Source organism: Ursus arctos, unplaced genomic scaffold (genome assembly GCF_023065955.2).
Source record: "Ursus arctos isolate Adak ecotype North America unplaced genomic scaffold, UrsArc2.0 scaffold_22, whole genome shotgun sequence".
Classification (NCBI taxonomy): Eukaryota; Metazoa; Chordata; class Mammalia; order Carnivora; family Ursidae; genus Ursus; species Ursus arctos.
In genome coordinates this window covers 5,033,457-5,057,071 of record NW_026622897.1, presented here as the reverse complement: position 1 = coordinate 5,057,071, position 23,615 = coordinate 5,033,457, and the positions used below count along the sequence as shown (strand labels likewise).

Sequence of the window (23,615 nt, the reverse complement as noted above, 5' to 3'; positions counted from 1 at the left end):
ATGACTGTCTGGCCAATGAAACCCAAACCACTTGACCTCAGTTCAAGGCCCTTCCCGGTTTGGTCCCAACCTACGCTTCTTTCCTCATCTTCTGTTTCGGACTGAAGTCCCCTCTTCTGTCCAGGCTCTTTCCTTATTTTCCATGCTTATAGGTAATACTCCACTTTGCACCTTGATTCCAAATGCTGTCTTACTCATCAACTTATCCAAGGTCCTAACTGCAATTTAAAGCTCAGAAAAATAGCTTTTGTTTCTTCCTTCCTTCTCTTTCTTTCTTTCTTTCTTTCTTTCTTTCTTTCTTTCTTTCTTTCTTTCTTTCTTTCTCTTTCGTGGAAGTTTTTTCTGATTGAAACTAGTGCTGTCTCACCTAATTTCGAATCCCTGTTGAATTTATGGCACTTGACATTTAGTGCCTCACTTTGTCAGTTAACTTTTATTGTATACGCTTTATTTCCCTAATATAATGCCAATTTCTCGATGCCAAGGACACATATACATAATAATACACGTATTAGTGTCTTGAGCCAAGGACCATATACATTAAACCAAAAACTGGGACGTACAGTCTGTGAAAATAGGACAGTACCTATGGGGAGACAGGACTGTGATTTGAATTCAGAGCACGCAGGACTTGTGGAAAATCCACCCAAATGTCACATTTCTTAAGTTCCTTTGGTTGACACATTGAAGTTTGTTTTGCAACAGATGGATTTTGCAGGACAGTAAAGGCAATGTTGTTTGGCATGTGGGAGTTGAAAGTTGAACTGCTTTTTTATTTTATTTTATCTGAGTTAATAAGAAAACAAGTAAATCAAAGCATGGAAATCAAACAGATTAAACCTCAGAATATTCTTAGCTGATTCCTTTTGACAAATGTTTAAATTATTCAGCTATTCTGAATTTATTTGATTTTAATTATTTATAACAACACTGTAGTGCATTAGTAAACGTCCTGAAGAGTATTTTGTAAAAGTAGGTAGCATCTCAGAAATAATATCACAATAACTCGGCCATTTAATTTTTGCTGACAAGTGGGTTGAGCCTGTGAGGATAATTGTAAGGAACATTAGGGGACAGCACTTATGCAACTGATACAGGATGGCACTATAGTTACCCTTTCAATTCTTCGTGCTACTATAGTTTTTCGATATTTTCAAAACTGTCAGCAGTTCAATAAGACTTTTAGTTCCTTCTTGAGCTTAAAATATCATCTTTCTATGTACTCAATGCCATATGCCCAAATTTCTCAAGTGCTTACCTACTTACTTTTTAGCAGCAGCACTTTTAAATGATGTTCCATAACATCCTAAATGTCCCAAGCTCTTCTCTTTCTGCTGCTGCTTGGAAATTTTTCAGAAGTGCATCAGTATTTGAACAATAATGCAATAATCCACAATGCAGATTTTACTGGAACAACTCTAGGTGATTAATCTACCTTCCTCATGCGTTTCCCCCCTTCATTATTTTCCCTTGACATTTTCCATAAAGCCTCCTTATTTATTTCTCAGTGAGAAAGAGATTAGTACAAGGAGGGTGAGAGTAAGGCATTCCCCGAAGTTTGTTGCCTTTGAAAGCAAAACCAAGAAGAATCAGTGCATTAATTACGTAACTCCTGCAGGGGATACGACCACAGGACTATCCACTTGCAGACACACACTGCTAATAAACACTGCACTTAGACTGTAGTCCTACTGCTGGTAAATACCCCAGAAAGTTAAAACCTTCAGCACTATCCAAGAAGGAAAGACATTACATTTCACAGATATAAATATTCCAGTTACCAGAGAGATGAAATCATATCTTGGTAAATATTTCAGGAAGCATCTCTAACTGTTAAGTGTATTTTTTAAAAAAAAATCGACAATAGCTAGGTTGTTACAAGATGTGTGTGGTCAAGATTTGAAAGGTAGAGGTGAGGTAGAGGCCAGCTGTCTGTTCCTTCTGCTGTTCAGGATGGGTAGGGAAGATCTCGGGGTTTTTCTGCCACAGAGATCCAGCGTCTAGTTGCTCGCTATAGGCAAATAGAGGATCACTACCCTCACTGGGATGACTGATCTTGATCATCAAGGAGAAATAGGGTTCCTGCTATACAAGGGAACAAAGAAAGAGTTTTTCTGGAATTGAGGGAACCTGTTGGTTTGCGTCTTATGTGCCAAGCCAGTGGTAAAAGTTAATGGAAAACTACCTTCCTAATGCAGGCAGGACTTCTCAGGAATAAACAACAAATAACCTCGTAGGTAAGAAGCATCGACTACGCGTCAAATACTGTTTTCTCTCTTACATGTATCAACTTCTTTGGTTCTCACAGTATTACTATGATGTAGACGCTTTCATTATCTGTTTTGCAGAGGCGAATACTGAGGCACAGGGAAATGAAATAACCTGACCAAGGTCACAGAGTTAATAAGTGGCAGTGCTGGGCTTTGAATCCAGATAATTCCCGACCCACGCTCTCCGTGACCACGTTTTACTGCGTTCTTCGCTTGGCTCACCCGACCAGGTCAGACCCAAATCAGCTGAGGCCCAGAGAGCAAAGGGAGCGCTGAATGAGTCATCAACAAGGAAATTCTAAATATCAACTGCAATTTTAGGGCCCGTAACAGAAACGAGACCTGTTGGAGCAACCCAGATTTGTTTCCAGTCCCTTGGCGGCTGCCTCTGGTTTTAGCAGCGGTTGGGGGGGGACTGATTTCCCTGGTGGACAATCCCTTTGCAGGCTACAGCGTGTCACTTCAAGTGTTTGTGTTTTCTGTGACATTGTGAAAGTTCGCTTCACCCATGCACAGGGCACCCCAGACAGAGAGGAGGGAGTGCCCCGGGGCAACTCTCCACCATGGCGAGGCGGGGTTGTTGGATAAAGTCCCATCTCTGACCTTGAGACGGTCAACTGTGAGATGCGTGCAACCTCCTCCCCAGAGGAGTTCCAGTGGGATCAGCTGCACCTTGTCCACAGCGGTCACCAGCTTATAATGGTCCTTTCCCGTCTCTCTCAGCCCCATGTCCTATTCCTCCTTCATGAGGTCACCTCCCAAATTAATAAGTGCAGCAAGCCCTTGCCTTGGGTTAACATGTATATACTTGAACCACTTTCCTTCATTTTTTCCCTCTTCCTTTTTTCCTCATATTTGTACAGGATGTGTTGTTGGTGGTTAACTTCAGAATTTAGCCACTGTTATAGAACACGGACTATGGCTGGACAAGAAGAGGAAGGACCATCACCCAGAGATCGAGGCCGTGACTCTTTAGCACTTGGATGTACCCTCCTCGTGAGAGGTTTTGCACGTCTTTTTATCAGGAAGGATAATGGCATCCCGTGAGACGGGAACAGGTTGTTTTGGTCTTTCCATTGTTTAGAAGTTTAAGTGTGGGTACAAGTGTGCCTAGATAGCGAGCAGCCGAAGGGCTCAACTCTGGGCAACATAATTCATGATTTACCTCCATCCCCAAGGCTTCCGACCTGGCCCTATACCTTGGAGTCTGCAAAGTGACACACTGCACTTCCCTTGTATTGATGATTACTGCTGTGATAGTTTCCACGAATTAGATACACTTGTGATGTCAGAGGGAGGTGAGGTGAAGGCCATCGGTCTGCTGTCATGTACAGTCATGTGTCCAGTCTCTCGCTGTGCCGATAGCAAGAGACAAGGCACGGGGTATCCGACAGTCCTGAGTGAGCTCACAAGCAGCAGCGGCTTCCTCATCCATTAGCTTCCACAGTATGTTCTAGAGGCAGCCTCTGTTTCTCCACCTTCCTGGCTGTAGCAGACGCTGGGGGTCCTCCGTTGGGCTAGTTCTGTGTTCTTCCCAGATGTTGTCCCCAGAGAGCAGACCAGAGTCGGCTTCTCTAGGCATTCCAAACAGTTTCTGTAAGTGCCTAATACCAAATCCTCGATTTATATCCTTTTATGTTTAAAACAGTTCCCAGTGCTGTTTTCTGAGGGGAAAAAATAGAATAAGACATGTCTTTTGGGGCGCCTGGGTAGCTCAGTTAGTTAGGCATCTGACTCTTGATTTTGGCTGAGGTCATGATCTTGGGGTCATGAGATTGAGCCCCACGTCGGGCTCCAAGCTCAGCAGGGAGTCTGCTTGTCCCTCTGCCTCTGCCCCTCTTCCTGCTTGCATGCTCTCTCTCTTCCTCTGTCTCAAATAAATAAAATCTTTAAAAAAAAGAAAAGATGTCTCTGTGCCGTATCATCTTAGGGTTATTACTGGGTCAAGCTTCTCAGCAGACCTGAGGGTCTAGCCCTCAACTACTCTTGCCTCCTCAGGGTGATGGCACTGTGAGATCTGGTCTAAGTTAGCTCCCTTTATGATTTCTGTTCTCGAATAAAGCAAAACCTCTTTTCAAGAACGTTAGACCAGGAGGCACATAAAAATAATCTCTTTCAGCACCCTTGTTGTACTTGAAAAATGTTTTTGTACTATGTTTTTTTGTTTGGTTTCCTTTTTTTTTTTTTTTTAAGATTTTATTTATGTATTTGACAGAGAGAAAGAGAGAGGGCACGAGAAGGGGGAGCAGCAGAGGAGCGGGAGAAGGAGAATTCCCGCTAAGCGGGGATCTCGTCACAGGACTCGATCCCAGGACCCTGGGATCATGACCTGAGCAGAAAGGCAGATGCTTCAATGACTGAGCCACCCAGGCACCCCTGGCTTCCTTTTTATTTACTTTTGAAATTGGGTATAACTTAAAGTGCAGGTAAAAGTGTAGCTCCATAAAGTTTCTCCATATCTATACATCATGTAACCACTCCCCAGGTCAAGATACAAAAGAGTTTTTAGTAGCCCAGAAGGTTCCATTGTGTTCTCTCCTAGTTGATACCTCCCCATAGGGAGTTAGTTTCCCAGGGCTGCCTTACAGATTGCCACAAACAGAAATTTATTCCCTCCGGGTTCTGGAAGCTGGAAGTCCAAAATCAAGGTATCAGTGACGCTGGTTCCTACTGGAGGCTCCTGGGGAGAAGCTGTTGTAGACTCTCTTCTAGCTTCTGCTGGCTGCCAGTGGTCCTTAGAGCTCCCTGTCCTGCAGCTGCCTTACTGAGCTCTGCCTTCCTCATCACACTGCCTTCTCCATCCACATCCCTCAGTCTCTGTGTCCAAATTTCCCTCTTAAAGGACACCCATCATTGAGGTAGGGCTCACCCTAATCACCATGACCTCATTCTACTTACTACATCTTTGAATATCCTATTTCCAATAAGGTCACATTCATGGGTACAGGACTTAGGACTTCGACTTATCTTTTTGGGAAACTCAATTCAACTCCTAACACCAGAAGTAACCCCTATTCTGATTCCTGTCATAACAGAAAAGTTTTACCTTCTTGGGCTTCTTGAAATTCATATAAATGGAAGCCCAGAGTAGTTCTGGCTTTTTTCACTCTATATACGTCTGTAGATCCTATGTCGTTTCACATATTAGTACTTTGTGTTTTTCCCATGCAGTACAATATTCCATTGTACAGATTTATCTGTCCTATTGTCAGTGGACATTTAGTTGTTTCCTAGAATCTGGTTTTGCCAACAGAACTCTTCTGACACCAAGTTTGTAGATTTTTTCACACCAACAACCAACTCTCCCACTCTCTGGACACCAACTGGGTGTCCTACTATCTAATTCAATTCTGTTACTAAGTATCAGGAGTTAGCACAGACCCCACTGAGTAAGGACTCAGCCTCACAAGACTGTCCTACTTCAGATGCCAATCGCAAGTCAGGACCACCCATACTCCTGACCAGCCAGCTATAAAGTCAGAGGGTTCCCATGACCCTCTCCTCAGGTTTGATAATTTGCTAAAAGAGCTCACAGAACTCAGGAAAATAGTTCACTTACTGTTACCTATTTATTTTAAAGGACGAAACTCAGGAGCGGTCAAACATGGGAGATGCAGAGGACAAGGTGTGTATGTGGGGGCAGGTAGGCACAAGTCTCCACACCCTTTCTGGAAACACCACCCTCCAGGGCCTCCTTGTGTTCATCAACCCCGAAGCTCTCTGAACCTCATCATTTAACTTTTTATGGAGGTTCCAATAAGTAGTCACAATTGATTAAATCACTGGCTGTTGGCAATGAACTAAATTTCTAGCTCTCTTCTCCTTCTTGGAGGTCGGGGGGTGAAGCTAAAAGTTCCAACCCTCTAAACACATGGTTGGTGTTTCTGGCAACCAGACCCCTTTCTTGAAGACTTATCACAGTAGGATAAACTCAGATATGGTGGAAAGGGGCTTATTATGAATAACAAAGGATGTTCCTCTTACCCCTGTCACTTGGGAAATGCCAAGGGTTTTAGGAGCTTTGTGCCAGGAACTGGAACCAAATATGTATTTCCTCTATGTCACAATATCACAGGGTAATACTGATAAAGATGCTACGAACATTCTTGCATATGGATATTGATGCAACCACGTGTTCATTTTCTTTTGGGTCTATACCAAAGAGCGGGGCTGCAGGGTCATGTTTGGCTTTAGTGGGTATACAGCTTAATGAAGTAGTTGTATTTTTTTACGTTCTCATTAGCAGTATATAAGAGTAATAATACTTCTGGATCCTCATCAATATTTCACATTGCTATTTAAAAAATAGCACTTCTGTTGGGTGTGTAGTGGAATGTTATTGCCTTTCCTTGGTGACCATTTGGATATACTCTCTTGGGAAGTGCCTGTTAAAATTATTTTGCCCATTTTCTAATTGGGTTGTCTTTTTCTTCTTCAATTGTAGGAGTTTCTATGTAATGTGGGTATGAGTCCTTTGTCAGATATACATATTGTAAATATCTTCTCCCAGTCTGTGGCTAGTTTTTTTTTTTTTTCTTAAATTATCTTAATGGTTCAATACTTTTATGTTATAAATTAAGTAAATGCAGAGTTCCATCTCAGGCAGTGTTGTCAATTGGATACCCTGAATGACCCTATAAACTAAACAGATAAAACATAAAGAATATAGAATCATTTAAAATCCGTTGCTGAGCTGGAAGGAAAGGAACACCTCTGCAGAGGCCTCCAAACTCAGAGACCCCGGGAACTAAGAATGTGCTAAAACCCATTTTCTGCCCTGCTAAATCCTGAAGGTTTAAGTGTAAATGTTAAAGTTCGGGGCATGCTTAAGGTGAATGGCCTGGTAATAAGCCTCTGAATAAAGCTGGAGGCTCCAAGAACTATACCTGAAGTATAAGTGTAAATGAAAAATTAACCCCATTCTGCAGAAGGGATCAGAAAAGAGAGCTTTCTGTTCTGAACTTGAGAAAATATCCTTGTAAGAGTCATAACAGAAGCTGGCCCTTGTGAGTTACGCAGTTCTAATTCATGCTATCTGTGTGATTTAAAAAAACAACAACAACCCTCCAGCGTAGAATGTAATTTAAAGTGGTCCCGATGAAGGGTAGTTGGAAGAAAGGCAGGCAGGGACAAGGGGCCCCCACTGTAAAAGGAAACCACCCTTAAAAAGATTTTATATCACCCTGGAAAAGAGCCCTTCACCTTTTCCCATGTGATAGGTGGATGACAGGTGCAGGGAGGGTTAATCAGATTATAACAGCCCACCAAGCCCATAAAAACCCCTAGACTTAGAAACTCCAGTGGCAACCCGTTCAGATCCCCTCCCTCTTTAGGAACTTTGTACTATCACTTTGCTATTGCTCCATAAACTTTGCTTTGCTGACCACCACTCTTCTGTCTGGTCTACCTCTTCATTCTTCAAAGTGGCATGACCAAGAACAGTGGGCACTGAAGGAGAAGAAATCCTTTAATGGTTCCAGTTTGATGGGCCCCCCCAGGTAGAAGTAACTCATCTTTGAGGGGAGTCAACTCTAATCTAGATATTAACATATTCACAGATAATATTGCAAAGAAAACAACAGTTCAAGAGAAATAAGGCATTGGGGCGCCTGGGTGGCTCAGTTGGTTAAGTAGCTGACTCTTGATTTCAGCTCAGGTCATGATCTCAGGGTCTTGGGATGGAGCCCCATGTTGGGCTCTGTGCTCAGCACAGTCTGCTTGTCCCTCTCCCTCTGCTCCCCCACCCCATAAGTAAATAAAACCTTAAAAAAAAAAAAAAAAAACCCAAAGAAGAGGGGCGCCTGGGTGGCTTGGTCTGTTAAGCATCTGCCTCCTGCTCAGGTCATGATCCCAGGGTCCTGGGATCAAGTTCTGTGTTAGGCTCCCTGCTCAGCCCCTCCCCCGCTGCTTGTGCTTTCTCTCTCTCTCTCTAATAAAAAAAAAATTAAAAGAAAAACAAAGAAGATACAATCAAGATATTCTCAGACAATCAAAAATAGAGAGACTTTACTATCAGAAGACACACTCACTCCAAAGGAAGTTCTAAAGATGTTAACTCAAATGGAAAGAAAATAAATTCTTGATGGAAGATCTGGCTACATGATTTTGGGGTCTCCGTGCAGAGCCCTGAAAATGCAGGGCCCCTCGTTAAAAAATTAATAAGAATTTCAAAATGGCAACAGCAGAGTAGGAAGTCAAGCATGGGGCCCTTCTGAGCAGGGGGCCTGCAGGGACTGTACAGGTCCCACACCTAGGAATCTGGTCCTAGGTATGTCTAAACAATCAATGACTGTATGAAACAATAATAAGTGTATCTATTCTGTGGGGGGGGGAAGAAATTAGAATTAAATTACTAGACAATAGCATGAAACTTGGAGAAATTATTATTCTAAGGTTCTTGTATCATTTAGAAAGAGGATTAACACTGATGAATTTCAAAATTGTTAAGTTTGCATGTTAGACTAGCTAGGGCAACCATACAAGAACAGACACAATTATATAACTTACAAGTAAATAGAGGAGAAAAAAATATAGCCAATCCAGAAGAAGGCAAGAAAGAGAAGAAAAAGTACCATTAAGTGAGACAAGCTGAAAACACATGGTAATTTGGTATAAATAAATCTGAATATTCCATTAATCATTCTATGTGTAAATATGATGATGAAAAGACTAGATTATCACATTGAAAAGGAAAACGAAATCTAGCTATGTGCTATTTCAAGCGATGTATAAAAATCATTATTATACAGACATATTATTGAAAGAGTTTTGTCTGGGCCATGTTTGAGATGCCTTGAAGATTTCCTAGTGGAAATGTCCAGGAAGCAGTCAGACGTGTGAATTTTCAGCTCAGAGGATTTCCACACCAGAGATTTAAAAAATTGGGAGTCGTCAGCCTATGGATAGTATTTGAAACTATGCAACTGAACAATAAGAAATAGCTATGGGCAACTACAAACTTTAGGTTTCTCCAGATGATTCTCCCCTTCTTTTTTAAATTTTTTATTGTTGTTCAACTGCATGTCTGTTTCCTCTTCATTGGCCCTTAAGTCCTTATTTCAGAGGTTGGACGACCTCAGGAAAAAGGATTCAGGCAGTAGCATCTGGAAAAGGTGAAGGAAGAGGAATCCTTCAGTTCTGAGCAGAAAAGAGGGCATGAAGTGAGGGCTGGCTGCAACTAAGAAATAATCCTGGAAAAAGGTCATGTTTCAAACTCTTCTTTCCTTGCAGAGATAATAAGGTCCTTTAGGGTTCTGTATAGATCTTCTCTATTAAATTTTAGACCATCTGAGGGCAAGAACCAAGTCTTTACATTTTCCCTGCCACGTACATGGGTCCCTGATTATAGCAGGTGTTCTAAAAGTGTTCGTGGGGGAGGGAAGAAAGGAAAGATGGAAGAAAAGGTAAAAATATTTTTCATGCCTTGAATATTGCTGATCATATCTAGAATTGTGGTCTGCACATAATTTGCATTCAACCAATGCCTGGTTGATTGATTTACGATATTCCCTATCATAAGATAATGGTTTTGATGTGAATTCTCCAAACTTGCCATCTAAGCACACAGTATTATTGATTTACTCTGTTTAATGACAGATAATTCTGACATTTTCATTTTCGGTACCTTGTGTCCTTCCAGCAATTCAAATCGAAGAGAGCTTGACACCAAGATTCTTAGAACACCTAGGAAAGAGAAAATAAGGAGGTTTAGCTAGAACAAGACGGCTATGTGTCTTTGTGGGCCTCAAGTGTAGTGGCAGTAGGATGCCAGGAACAGGATCTTTTAAAATAAGGGTTTTTCCTCCAGCTTTATTGAGACAATGATTGACAAATAACATCGTGTAAGTTAAAGTGTATAATACGATGATGTGACATCCATATGTATATATACGTTAGAGTGATTACCCCACTAAGGTTAGTTAACACAACCATCACCTCACGTGGTTTCTTCCATTTTTGTGTGTGTGTGTGTGTGTGTGTTTTTTTTTTTTGTGAGAACATTTAGGGTCTATTTTCTGAGCAAATTTCAAGCTTACAATTCAGCGTGGTTAACTGTCGTCACCAGGCTGTACATTAGATCCCAGAAGTTAGGCATCTTATAACTGAAGTACTCTGACTGACATCTCCCAATTTCTACTTCCCAACCCCCAGTAACCACTGTTCTACTCTAGTTCTATGGTTCACCTTTTTTAGGTTCTGCATATAAGTGAGGTCATGCAATATTTGTCTTTTTCTGTCTGACTTATTTCACTTAGCACAATGCTCTCAAGGTTTATCCATGTTGTTGCAAATGGCAGGATTTCCTTTGTTATGACTAAATAATATTCCATTGTATTAAAATAAGGCTTTTTATATAAGGGCTTTATGAGGAAGTTATACATAGATTGCATTTGTGAAAAGTTCCCATTTACTTTTCATGAAAAGTAGTTAATTTAGTTCTGGATTCAAAGAGCCTTTTTTTTTTTTTTTTTTTAAAGTAGGTTCCACACCCGGCATGGAGCCCAATGTGGGGCTTGAACTTACAGCCCTGAGATCAAGACCTGAGCTACAATCAAGAGTCAGACGGTTAACAAACTGAGCCACCAGGCACCCCTGGATTCAAAGAGTTTTAAATATTGATGTGTGCATATTGAAAATGTTTCTTCTTTTTGATCATGTTGTAGTTCATTACGAATATGGCATTTTTAGTTTTCAAATATGCCTCATAAAATAACATGATATAAAATCTTTAACACTGAGAACCACAATCTTGTGTTTTTAGATTGATGAGAATCAATATGGATGTGACCATAACAGCTTTTATTAGACAGTATGTTGTATTTGGTGAGATTTACAAGTATGTTTATTTACAATTATTTTTACAAACAGGGGGGAAAAGATATGGAGAAAGAGGCTCATGTGTGCTTTTTTAAATTGGAGAGAAGCCTATTGAGCCTGACGTCAGAGTCAGTTACTACCATGAAGAACAGGGGCAAGTCCCTTAATCTTTCTGAGCTTTCATTTACTCACCTGAAAAAACAGTGCTAAAAAGCTAATAAGAGCTAACAAGCCTGGCATTTTGAAAGCATTTGTGGCAGACTCTACTTTCCAAAGATGTCTGCAACAGTATCTCCCATCCCACAGGCTCTTTCCCGTGACTTCCCTGTGATGCGTCAGGTGGCAGTTGTCTTAGTCTATTCAAGCTGCTTTACCATAGACCGTGTTCCTTAAACAGCAAGCATTTATTTCTATGTTCTGGAAGCTGTTAGCCTGAGAACCAGGTGCCAGCACGGTCATGTTCTGGGGAGAGCCCTTGCCTGGGTTGTAGACTGCTGACTTCTCATTGTATCCTCACATGGCAGAGAAGTGAGCCCGCTCTTTGGCCTCTGTTCACGAGGAGTCCACTCTCACCACCTAAATTACTTCCCAGAGACCCCACCTCCAAACACCATCACACTGGGGATTAGATTTCAACATACAAATTTTGGAGCGGCACAAGCATTCAATCCAAAACAGGGGTCCTTGCATCTAGATGGCCTTGTGATTATAATGAAGATGATGCTATGCGACTTTTGATGTTAGGCCATAAATGGAAATACGAAAACAAAACAAAACAACAACAAAAAAAAACCAGTCTTTAACATCTGGAAGCTGGCCTGGCACTCACAGCTAGGCCATTTTTCGTTTTCTCTTATTGAACATAAACAATCTCACAGAGCAACATCCTCAGACAGGATTGCTCTGAGACCATGATAAAATGAGACAAGGCAAGGCCAGTTCATTATTTTATCGAAGCAGAAGCCAGGATCATTGTGCCACTCACAAAATACCAACTCTCTCTCTCTTGGCCAAAATGAGCAGCTGCTACTTCCTTACCAATTGCAGTTTTATCCCCACCGTATTCAGCCCTCCATACAGATCAGATTTACTGACTGAGATACCAGGCGGAATTGCATCCAGTCCAACAGCATTCAACCCAGGGCAAATCCCTGCTTCCTTACACCTTTCCTCAAATCATCCAACCAAAGCCCAATATTCAGCCCTATAATAGCTTCTTTCTAACATCCTCTTACTGAGAGGGGTTTGTTCTCCCTTGATGCAAGGAGTAATAAATTCAACTTGTTTAACTACATGCATATACTTGGTGGTCTTTGGCTGGAGGATATTAACAATGTTTTGGCTTTTTTTCTCTTGGGACACTAGCTTGTGGGTGGGGGGGACCAGTTGCCATATAAGCAGACTAACTATCCCAAAGTCACCAGGCTGTGAGGAAGCCCAAATTAGCCCACCACAAGAGACCCCATGGAACTAAGTGAAGAGAGAGAGGCTGGTCAGTCCCTCACTGCTCCAGCCCTACCTAACTCCCAACCACCCTCCAACACCCCCACCTTCCAGCTTCAACTATCTTTGGACTGCAACCGCATGGAAGACCTTGAGCCAGACCGCCTGGCCCAGATCTTCCTAAATTTCTGACCCACAGAAACCATAAGAGATAATAAAATGATTATTGTCTGAAGCCACTAAGACTTTGGGTGCTTTGATACAGACAACAGATAACTGGAACAGAACTGAAAACATATACGAAGTACCCGGCACACAGTAGGTGTTCAATAAGTGGTAACTTTTTGGGTACTTGTAAGAAGTAAGGCTATTCTGTGCAAAAATCTCCCAAAACTAAATAATTTTTTTAAGTAAATTTCCTTGACAAAACCTTGTGGATTGACGCCCACAGATCCACTCAATATATGTTAACCCTGATACTAAAATAATATAGACTGATCAATAATCTTCAGGGAGGGGGATGAGCTCATTTTGGAGCAATGCCAGAGCGATACTATTATTGCTACTCTTTGAGGAGGATCTTCTACTTAGAAAATACATTTAACTCTGTCCATAACTTCAGAATCCACATCAGTGTTGACTACATTTCCTGACCTCATTTTTTCTGTGGGGGGTGAGATGTTGAGCCTAATATGTTTTTAATTAGGATTAACATGACCTGTAGAAAAAATGTCTGCGTTGAATATCTTTCAAGTTGCAGAAGTAGCATATGCCCACAGTAAGAACACAAAATGAAGATGTATAGTATAAGGACGTTTTTTCTCCCTTACCCCTCTCCTCCACCTCCCCCCATCACTCCTGTGACTTAAACAGTATCAGTAGCCTGGTATACAGTCTTCCACACCTTCTTCTTCTTCATATGAACAGAAGCAAGAATAAATACATGCATATAGATGTATACCTAGAGATAAAGATATTTAGTTATTTAGTTGCTGGTGTTTACTAAAACAGAATCATATTATACAATTATTCTGCAAGTCTGTAACTTGCTTTTTTCACAGGACAATATATCATGATCTCTACCAGTTAGTTTTCTCTGGCTGCTGTAACAAATTGCCACCAATGTACTGGCTTAAAACAGCAAAAGTTATTCTCTTACAGTTCTGGAGGTCAGAAGTTCGAAATCAGTTTTTTTTTTTAAAAGATTTTATTTATTTATTTGACAGAGATAGAGACAGCTAGCGAGAGAGGGAACACAAGCAGGGGGAGTGGGAGAGGAAGAAGCAGACTCCTAGTGGAGGAGCCTGATGTGGGGCCCTATCCCATAATGCTGGGATCACACCCTGAGCCGAAGGCAGACACTTAACCGCTGTGCCACCCAGGTGCCCCCAAAATCAGTTTTATTGGACTATAGATGAGGCTCAAGTCCGCAGTGCTACTTCCTTCTTGAGGCCCTGAGCTTCTAGAGGCTGTATTGACTCCTTGGTTTTGAAAATGTGGTGCATTTTCAAGGTGCATTCCCCCAACGTCTATTACAGCGTCATGTCCCTTCCGCGGTAAATCTCCATCGGCTTCTCTCTCGTCACGACACTTGTGATTACGTTAGAGCCCACCAGACGATTCAGGATAATTTCCTCACCTCAAGATAGATCATCTAATCACATCTGCAAATCTCGTTCCCTATCCCGTAGACTTTGCTTTTAGGCCACAGGCTGCTTGCACAATGGGATGTAGAGAGGGCCCATAGCTCACTGAATACAAACAAGACCATCTCAAAATACCTGTAAGCCCTAACTGACCAACGGGTTACTGACACCTGGACACAGGTACTGCAAAAGGAAAATTCCTTAAGTTCCATTCCCATACCGCCTCACCTTCCTCCTTTAAATACAGGCCCCACCCACTGCCTCCTGGCAGACACTCTCCTTTGGTGTTCGGCCTGTCACACCCTTGCCCGCAGCTCCTTGCTGCGAATTCCAGGAACTTCTACCTCCTTTGTTCTGCCTCAGGTGAATCTTTTCATCACCTGTACCACCGACCCCACCCAGTCCCGTCGCCCTACATTTGGGGCCGCCATTCCATTGGGAGAATCACCACATATTTGAAGGAATATTCTTAGGTTCTAGGGATTAGGAGCCGAATATTTTTTGGGGGTATTATTCAGCCTGCCCCAACACCTAAATCTACCTTTTAATCTCATATTTAGACAGAACACACACTTTTATATAATAGGGACTATATCATACATGCTGGAGTGGTTTTTTTAAGTGTGGATTTTTTTTTTCTTTTTTGTATCCCTTAACTTTTCTAAAGTTACTTGTGTTGACGTGCATCCTACACTTTTGTTCATGCTCACGTAACTATATACATATTGTCAAATAAAAAACAAATCTAGGGTGCCTGGCTGATCAGTTGGTGGAGCATAAGACTCTTGATCTGGGGGTTGTCAGTTCAAGCCCCACATGGGGTGTGGAGATTACTTATATAAAATCTTTCAAAAAATCCGATTTAGGTATGCAAAAGGGGAAGGGGGACTCTTCCCTGCTTATGAAAAAGAGGAATGAAAGGGTGGCTTGACTGAATAGTAGATCAGAGAATGTTTTACCCTGAGGGGACCATATTCTCAAGAGGGACCCATTATTAGGGTGGTTATAGTGGGCTCCTGCTGAGGTGGGTCAAAGTTCCCAGGCCTGGAGGAAGAAGAGGAATTTGGCCAGTTAACGAGTATTTTGTTCTGAATGGTCAGGGGGGAAAGCAGTTTAGCCATCATTTATGAGGCAGAGGACAGGAACTTGGAGGGTCTTCGTCTAGCTGTGTCCTAGGTGAAAAAGGACAACTCTGGGTCTTTATCTGAGTCATATGGGAAGCCTGTTTCTTTGCAGCATGCCACTTCTAAGAATACCAAAGTATGGGGGAATTTCTTTTTTGTTTAGAGAAGCATGGGGGAGGGGCAGAGAGAGGGAGAGAGAATCTTAGGCAGAATCCAGGAGCCCAGTCGGGGAGCCCAGCGGGGGCGGGGACGGGGGGGGGGGGGTGGGGTGGAGAGGACCCTGAGATCAGGACCTACGCCCAAATGAAGAGTCAGATGCTTAACCGACCAAGCCACCCAACATGGGGGGCAGTTCCTAACCATTACTATCTTCCAGGAACACAGGGCTCAGGTAAAATTCAACACTGTCAATATATAAGGTTTAATGGGCTGTTTGCTTTAGAAAAATGAGATTACATTAAATATAATTCTCTATATCTTACTGTTTTCGCTCAAAAATAGCAGAATTACCAACTCGTTTGAATTTACCTTTATTTTGCTCCTTCTTCGCACCCCTCCTCCGTCCTCTCCCCGCTCGCCCGGGGAGGGAGGCGGCCAGAAGAGAAAGGGTCCCACACCTTCTCTCTTGTCTTCTGGAGCCTTCTGTCGGCGAGGACCGGGAACTTTCCCACCACAGGTGCTGGTCCCTCCTCAGTCCGCGGAGGCATCGCAAGGCGTGGCCCAGGCGCCGCGCGCCGTGGCTGCGCGCCAGCGGGCGGCGGCGTGCGTGGCGCGGGCACCTGCCGAACAAGCTTGCTCACCGAGGAGGCCCTCCCACAAAGACGTGTTGCAAAAATCCCTGTGGGATTTTACTCAGGTTTTGCATTGAAAAGAAACAGCACGAAATTTAGCGTCTTTAGCTTTTTTATCTGGGAAGTGTCTTTCGTAAATTAGAGGGAGGGAGGCCGGCCGGCAGTCAGGGGAGGAGTCAGCCGGCCCTTTCCAGTTAGCAAAGTTCAGGCGGCTGCAAAGTCACTGCTCTTTAGGTTCGGACGCGCTGGCGTAACCTCGTATCACCTCGTGAGCTGGTTTTAAACAGGTTTTAAAACCCTGAGATGCATGTGGGGTGTCACCCATCCCCGAGGCTCGACTGCCAGAGCGGGGGAACACAGTGTCTGTTGTCCTCCAGCTCCCCGGGAGGAGCCAGGTTGTAGTCTGCAAATGTCTGGTCCGGCCCCGGAGGCCTGACGGCGAAGGACTGGCGGCCGCCGAGGGCTGAGGAGGGAGCACGCGAGCGAGCGAGCGAGCGCGGGCGCGCGGGCACGGAGCCGGGTCCCGCCGGCAGCCCAGGCGCCGCCCCCTGTCTTCCCCGCCCCGGCACGTCGGGGGGTTCCGGGCGCCGAGACTGCAGGGGCCCCCATGGAGGCGGCCTCGCCGGCGGGACCCCGCGTCTCGCAGCTGTACGCGCCGGCACCGGCGGCCTCGCTGGGCAGCCTGCTGCGCGGGCTCAAAGGCCAGCTCTTCACCTGGTGAGTGCGGGGGTGGCCGGGGCGGCGGCGGGGGCCCTGCGCGCACGTGGCGGCGGGGCGCACGCGGCCGGGGGGCGGCGCGGAGGTGGCGGCTGCGCGGACTCCCTGTCCGGGTTCCGGCGGCTCAGCACGTGCGGCGGGGACGCGGCTGCTCACCTGGCTTTGTGAGGCTCCGCGCGCTCCTCCCCGGCGCCCTCTTGGAAATGTGGGAATGTGCTTCAGGCGACTGGGGGGACGTGGACCGTGTAGGCGCGGTTAGGTCGGTCCCCGGTGGCACCCCTCCCCCCCCAGCTCCCCAGGGATGCCGTGAAGGAGGGCTTGGCAGGTGGGTGAGCCCGCGCCCGCATTCCTTCCGCTGCCAAGCCCGTCAGACAGGGCCCTGAGCCTCCACTACGCGACGAGTTCACCCGAGTGAGAAATGTGGGTTTTCTGGTCCCGCTCCGAGGTCGTCCGGAGCGTGCCTCCTTCCTGGCCCTGGGCGAGGTGACACAGCCCCTCCTGGCCCGGGGTGCAGGGAAACCGGCTTCTGGTGTCTCTGTGCTCCGGAGGAAACAGAGAAGTGCTCCAGGGATTGGCAGCGACTCTGGTATGGGGAGCCTTTCTGTGGTCCCTGCGGGACTTGCCTTCTGCAGACACAGAGGACTTAGGACCTCAACAGGGAAGGCCACGTCTGTTGAGCTTTCAGTGCTTGGCCTACTGTGCTTAGCCCCTTATGTGGACACTATCATGTAGTTTTTACCACTTTCTGAGATAACACTATTATAGCCACTTTGCCACGAAGAAACAAGGCCGAGCATTTTGCCCAAGGCCGTGAGATCACCTGTAAGGGGTATTGCCCGCAAGCGCCAGTCAAAAACTGTGATTTAACTACTTCTGGCCACCAGCACCTCATGAAACAGGCTTTTTTATTTTTCCTTCAGATTAACAAAGCAAATATCCCATTAATGACTGTGAAAACTCGTTTTCAAAACCAGATCGAGAATCCTGTGTGCATTTTTGTTGTGTAAATAAGAATAACCTGAAATAGATGCCCTGCTTAAAGGGCCAACTTGGCCAAAAATCACCTTGCGTCCTCCCATTGTATATGTCCTGATAAATGTCCACAGGTTCTCAGCTGGGAGGCAGCGTAGGGTCATGGCTAACAGCCCAGATTCTGGACTCAACTGCTGTTTGTGCCACGTCTGAGCTGGGTGACCTTGGGCAAGTCACTTAACTTCTCTGTGCCCCGTTTTCTTACTTGTAAACTGGAGATAATTACAGTTTGTATCTTGGAGGGGAAGTTGTGAGGCCTGCGTGGCTGACCACACAGCCTGGCTCATGGTACTGCTCTGTAGAGGTTGGCTGTCACTTGCCATGAGCCCTCCATTCCTGGGTGTCGGGAAATGTGGTGTTGCCCCAAGAGATGCCACAGGCCCTAAGGATGGGCAGACATGGTGGACAGAAGGATGTAAGAACAAGGATTAGTGGTGCTTTCTTTTGTCTCCTAATGTTCTAATATTTTCAAAATCCTGGTATGCTGTACAGTCGGGAGTATCTAAGAGCTTCCTAAATAAGAGATTTCTTCTGTCTCTGAACACACTTTCTTATACCTCCTTTATGGATTGTTACTCTTCCTTGTGTGATAGCTGTTTGTGGCGGTCTTATGTTCCTGATGGACGGAGTCCTTCACAGCAGGAATGAAGTCTTTCCTTTTTCTGTCTCCCATAACCCTTAACACAGAAATGCATGAGTGAATAAGGGGTGACAGGGGCTCTTGAGGCTTCCTTTACCTTCTGCCACACTCCCAGCACCCTTCCTTTCATTGATCTTTATTCCAAGGATCTTGGGCTGAAGTGTTTTTTTTTTTTTTTTTTTTTTTTTTTGGTTGGCAGAATATTTTTTTTTAAATTAATTTATTTTAGAGAGAGAAAGCATGAGTAGGGGATGGGGGCAGAGGGAGAAAATATCCAAGCAGACTCCCTCTGAGTGCAGAGCCCGCCTAACGCCGGGCTCGATCTCAGGACCCATGAGATCAGGACCTGAGCCAAAATCAAGAGTTGGCCACTTTACTGACTGAGCCACCCAGGCGCCCTGGTTGGCAGAACTCTTGTTCCTTAAGGTTTTCATTCCTACCTTTGGCAACCGTCCAGACACTTGGATTCTGGTTTGCAGTTTTTCCTTATCTGACCCAGCAATCAGAAAAATGGAGTTTCCCAGATATCCAGTATTCTTTATTCTCATTATATTAAACTCAGTATTAAAACTCACCTCTCAGATTTAAGTTTGGCTCCGTGAATCCCCAGCTGTAGCCAGGGAGCTGTCGGGGAGGCTGGTGAGTGGATGTGTTATTACCATATGGATAGTACATAGAGGAATAGTTTGTATGTGGAGGGACAGACATGATTCTTTTCTGTCTGGGATAAAAGGGGAAAGAATAGCCCTTTTGGCAACTGGGTACTAAATACAGAGGAAACATTTGGGGCCTGTTTTCATTATGAGAAGGATGTATTCTAGGTAACCCCAGCTCCTGATACACTTGCCTTATTAGTAGATAATTTTTCCCTTTGGTTAAGAATATCAGATCACTCATTCAATAAAAGTTTATTGAGGACTTACCATGTGCCAGGCATTCATGATAAGAAGCACTGTATGTTTTCAAACCGACTCTGCTTGGAACTTTGGCCGTTCGCTGCTTTCAGCTCAGACGACAACAGCTGTGATAGAAGGCTAAGGGTTTCCTAGTGTACCTGAGGAGAGTGATTTAATTGTATACCATTTAGCAGTTTACATCCTAACACCTGTACTGTAATTCATATATGAAAAAAATGCATATTTCTTGTAATGACTATCAAGTTTGCATCTCTAGCAAAAATCTTCAATTATTATTTCACATATTTATCCTTTTCCCATTGAGGAGGTGGTAAGCTTTTTTTCGTTATGTTTATTTTCAGGATTTTATTCTGATGAAAAATGAGTTCACATTTGTTTTAAATATAATATTAAGACACATATAAAAAGATCAGAATCATTTGCATTCCGCTAACTGTATTTACTGTTATATTTTGTGTGTTTATTTCTAGTCTTTTATTTCTGAATTTTGTGAGGATGTGTGATGGTATATAGGAAGGGACTTTTGGGTACAGTAATTTATTTGCTTTAAGTGTAATGTCGACTTAGAATTCTGATATTTTAGTTTTTATTCTTTTAAAGATTTATTCTTTTTAAAGATTTTATTTATTTGAGAAAGTGAGATGCCCACGTGGCACCCCCCCCAGTCCCTCCCACCCCTGAGCTGTGCTGATCAAAAATCTTTCCAGACGTTGGCCAATGTGTCCTTCCCTGGGTGAGAACCTCTGATGTCGCCCTCCTGTTTCTCATGAAGTGCTGGAGAGTGTTTTGAGCTTCCACAGCCCTCCAGTGATGGCCACTCAGGTAGTTTCTAACTCTGAACCTCCACAAAGCACCGCGTGCCGAGTGTTCTCCTTTGTGTCCCCTTACGTGCTGGGGAAGAGCCAATGGCTGGGCTCAGGTGAGTCCCGCCAGGTGACGAAGGAGAAGGGAAGGGATGAACCCCAGGTTGGAGCCTCTGTGGGCACCAGCATCACTCCTGATTGCTGCTGCTCTGTGCCCTTTGGCAGGCTCTTCTAGGACCCCGGCAGCTGCCCTGGAAGGAGGAGGAGGCTGTCTCTCTGGATTGTGGCCCATGAACCCTAAGAGCTTGGAGGGGGTGGGTGGAGGAATGATTTTTGGCTGGACAGCTTGATCCTTTTTATTAACTTCTCAGTGCTGCAGGGAGTTGGTAAAGGGACAGGCAGTAAAGTGTCCCCATGCAGCGTAGGACAGAGGTGAGGTGGACTTCATAAGCTTCCCTCTAGCGTGCCCCGATTGGGCCCCTGGTGAGTCTCTGCCCCAGGCTGTCATCCTCCCCCTCCTGCAGACCAGCTGCACATAACCTTTGGGTTACTCCTGCTTATCTCTGCTCCCTTTCTCAAGTTGACTGGGAGACAAATGAAATGATGGCTTCTAGTGCTTATTCCCCAACTTTTTCTTTTCTTTTTTTTTTTAAAGATTTATTTATTTGAGAGAAAGTGAGAGAGCATGGGGAGGGGCAGAGGGGGAGGAAGAGGGACAAGCAGACTCTGTGCTCAGGGAGACCCCATGATCACCACCGTAGCCCAAACCAAGCCCAACCGCCCCAATTCCCCATCTTGACAGCACTTTCAGACTCTTTCCAGGGTCCACCTCCCCCTTCTGCCCCTGCGGTCAGGACTTCAGAGCAGTTCTTCATCATCTGTCACGTGGACTCTTGTCATAACGGCTGTCCTCGCCTGTGCCTGCCCAAACCATCTCACGGCACAGGAACCAGAGAGATGCCAGATAACTCCAGAGGCTATCAGGAGCCGCCATCGAGTGAGAATTCACCCTGCGTCAGGTGTCCGACTTACCTTTCATCCCTCAGGTCTTACGACAATCCTGTACAAATCTTTTTAGTCCTGTTGGTGGCAGGTAGGTAACTTGCCCCAGGGCGCTCGGCCGCTGCGAGGCCCAGTTGTGACAGTTTCCTTTGATTGTAAAGACCAGACCTGCTTTACTATTTCAGAAATCCAACTGCGTCCTGTTTGGTTTCCTCTAGGGACCTGCACCGGGTTTGCAAACCAGGGTGCTCTTGGGGTTCCCTGGAGGTTCCTCAGGGCCCATTCTGGGGGCGAGTTGGGCGATGGGAACTGGTGGGCTTCTCCGATGTCTGGCACCCATCAGATGCTCTGCCTGGTGCATGTATGGTTAGGCTTTTGTGCCAGACCTTTGAAGAAAGGGTTCTGGAGCGAAAAGAAGCCCGAGAGCTACTGGTTACGGGATAGAGCTCCAGCTGTGGTGGTCATTGTTCCCATCCCCCCTTCCCACCCCCTCCACCTCCTCCTTTACCTGAGCCCAATGATTACATTTTTAGTGGTTTTCATTGTGGTAAAATGTATGTAACAAAGTTTATCATTGTAACCATTTTTAAGGGTACAATTCAGTGACATGAAGGACATTCACAGTGTTGTACGCCCATCACCACTGTCCATGTCAAGAATTTGTTCATCATCCCCTACAGAAACTCTGTGGCTGTTGAACACTAACTCCACGCCCGCTCTCCCCTCAGCCCCTGGTGAGCACCATGCCCCCTCTGTCTCTACGAATCTGACTACTCTAGCTCCCTCACAGAAGTGCAGTCCTGCAATATTTGTCCTTCTGCGAGAGCCAAGCTTGACATGAACTACAGGCCCCCCGTCACTGGCCCACAGGCCTCACCAGGCTCGTCTTCCAGAACGTCCATCTCGCAGAGGGTAACGCTGGCGACAGCCACATGCCTGCGATTCCCCTGCACACGCCTTAGTTGGCACCTTTACACCCGTAGCTTCCTGCATGGGTGCTTTTCCTCTCCCTTAGAGCCTGTAGATGGCCCGGGTCAGGCCGTCGTCTTCCCTCTCTCTCTTCACACACATCTTCGTCTCTACTCTTCAGGCCCTTCTTCCTAACTCATTACGCTGACCATATTGTGACGTGAAACCAGCCTGGGACAATGTGTTAAGGCTGGAGATGGCAGTTCATCTTTGACATACCTGTACTCACTTCGTACCTGGCTTTGGACTGAAATGGTGGCTGCTGATTTCTAGAAACAGTACTAACCTATTTGCAGCAAGATTTGGTAAACCAGATGTACGTGTTAGGGCTGAAATTAAAGTCGGCTGTTTTTGAAGAGGACTTTTCAGGGATGCTCTGAACAGTAGCCACATCTGTGGAAGAAGTGAATTGCCTCCCAAGGTATTGCTTGTGTGTATAGGTTTTGGTAAGATTATTAAAAAAGCTATAAGAACTTTCATATAGTATTGTTTATTGAGGATTGTTGGAGAAAACGAATCCTTTCATACAGGTGAATTTTACAGATAACTTAAAACGCACTCTTTCAAGTATTAAAGTTTACTTTTAAATCCAGTTGCGTGGCACTATTCACGGAATAGGTGACTCGCTTCTGTTAATTAATTCATAATTTGGGGCAGCAGTTTTCCACATTTTATTGGTTTGTATTGAACAGCTTTCTAGGGCATGTAATTATTTTGTGGGTCCATTTGTAACTAATCCTGGAGATTTTGCCCAGAAAAAACCAAAACATTATTTAAAAGTCTTCATGGTAGGGGTGCCTGGGTGGCTCAGCCGGTTGAGTGTCTGACTCTTGATTTCGGCTCAGGTCATGATCTCTGGGTCATGAGATCCAGCCCCACATCCGACTCTGTGCTGGGTGTGGAGCCTGTTTACAATTCTCCCTCTCCCTGTCCCTCTGCCCCTCTCTTTAAAAAAAAAAAAAAGAAAGAAAGTCTTCATGGCATATTTATTTATTTATTTTTTAAAAAGATTTTATTAATTTATTTGACAGAGATAGAGACAGCCAGCGAGAGAGGGAACACAAGCAGGGGGAGTGGGAGAGGAAGAAGCAGGCTCCCAGCAGAGGAGCCTGATGTGGGGCTCGATCCCATAACGCCGGGATCATGCCCTGAGCCGAAGGCAGACGCTTAACCGCTGTGCCACCCAGGTGCCCCAAAGAGGAACTGGTTTTTAAATTTTATTTAAGGAAACTAATTTAAATAAAAGCTTTATAGACCGATATACAGAACTGCTACAGAGATTAGTACATCTTTTCACCCAGGCGCCCCCTTCGTGGCATATTTAAAACAAATATATAAGACTATTCACCTTTTAGTAAAGTGTATTCAACATAACACCTTTTCTTCGTGACTCAGGGTCATCATCCTGAAGTTTAATTATTCTGCTGGGTGCCAGTAATAACAG

At 44.7% G+C, this 23,615-nt stretch overlaps 1 protein-coding gene across 2 annotated transcripts in view; it reads left to right on the top strand.

Annotated features, from left to right (window-relative positions):
- The first annotated feature begins 16,111 nt into the window (after positions 1-16,111).
- The window catches only part of SLC35F2 (solute carrier family 35 member F2), a 46,001-nt gene continuing 38,497 nt past the window's right edge, over positions 16,112-23,615 (top strand). For both annotated transcript variants that reach the window (XM_026505827.4, XM_057316834.1), the window contains exon 1: positions 16,112-16,808. In XM_026505827.4, coding sequence (XP_026361612.1) covers positions 16,699-16,808 — 110 coding nt within the window. In that variant the 5' untranslated portion in view covers positions 16,112-16,698. The remainder of the gene's footprint in view (positions 16,809-23,615) is intronic.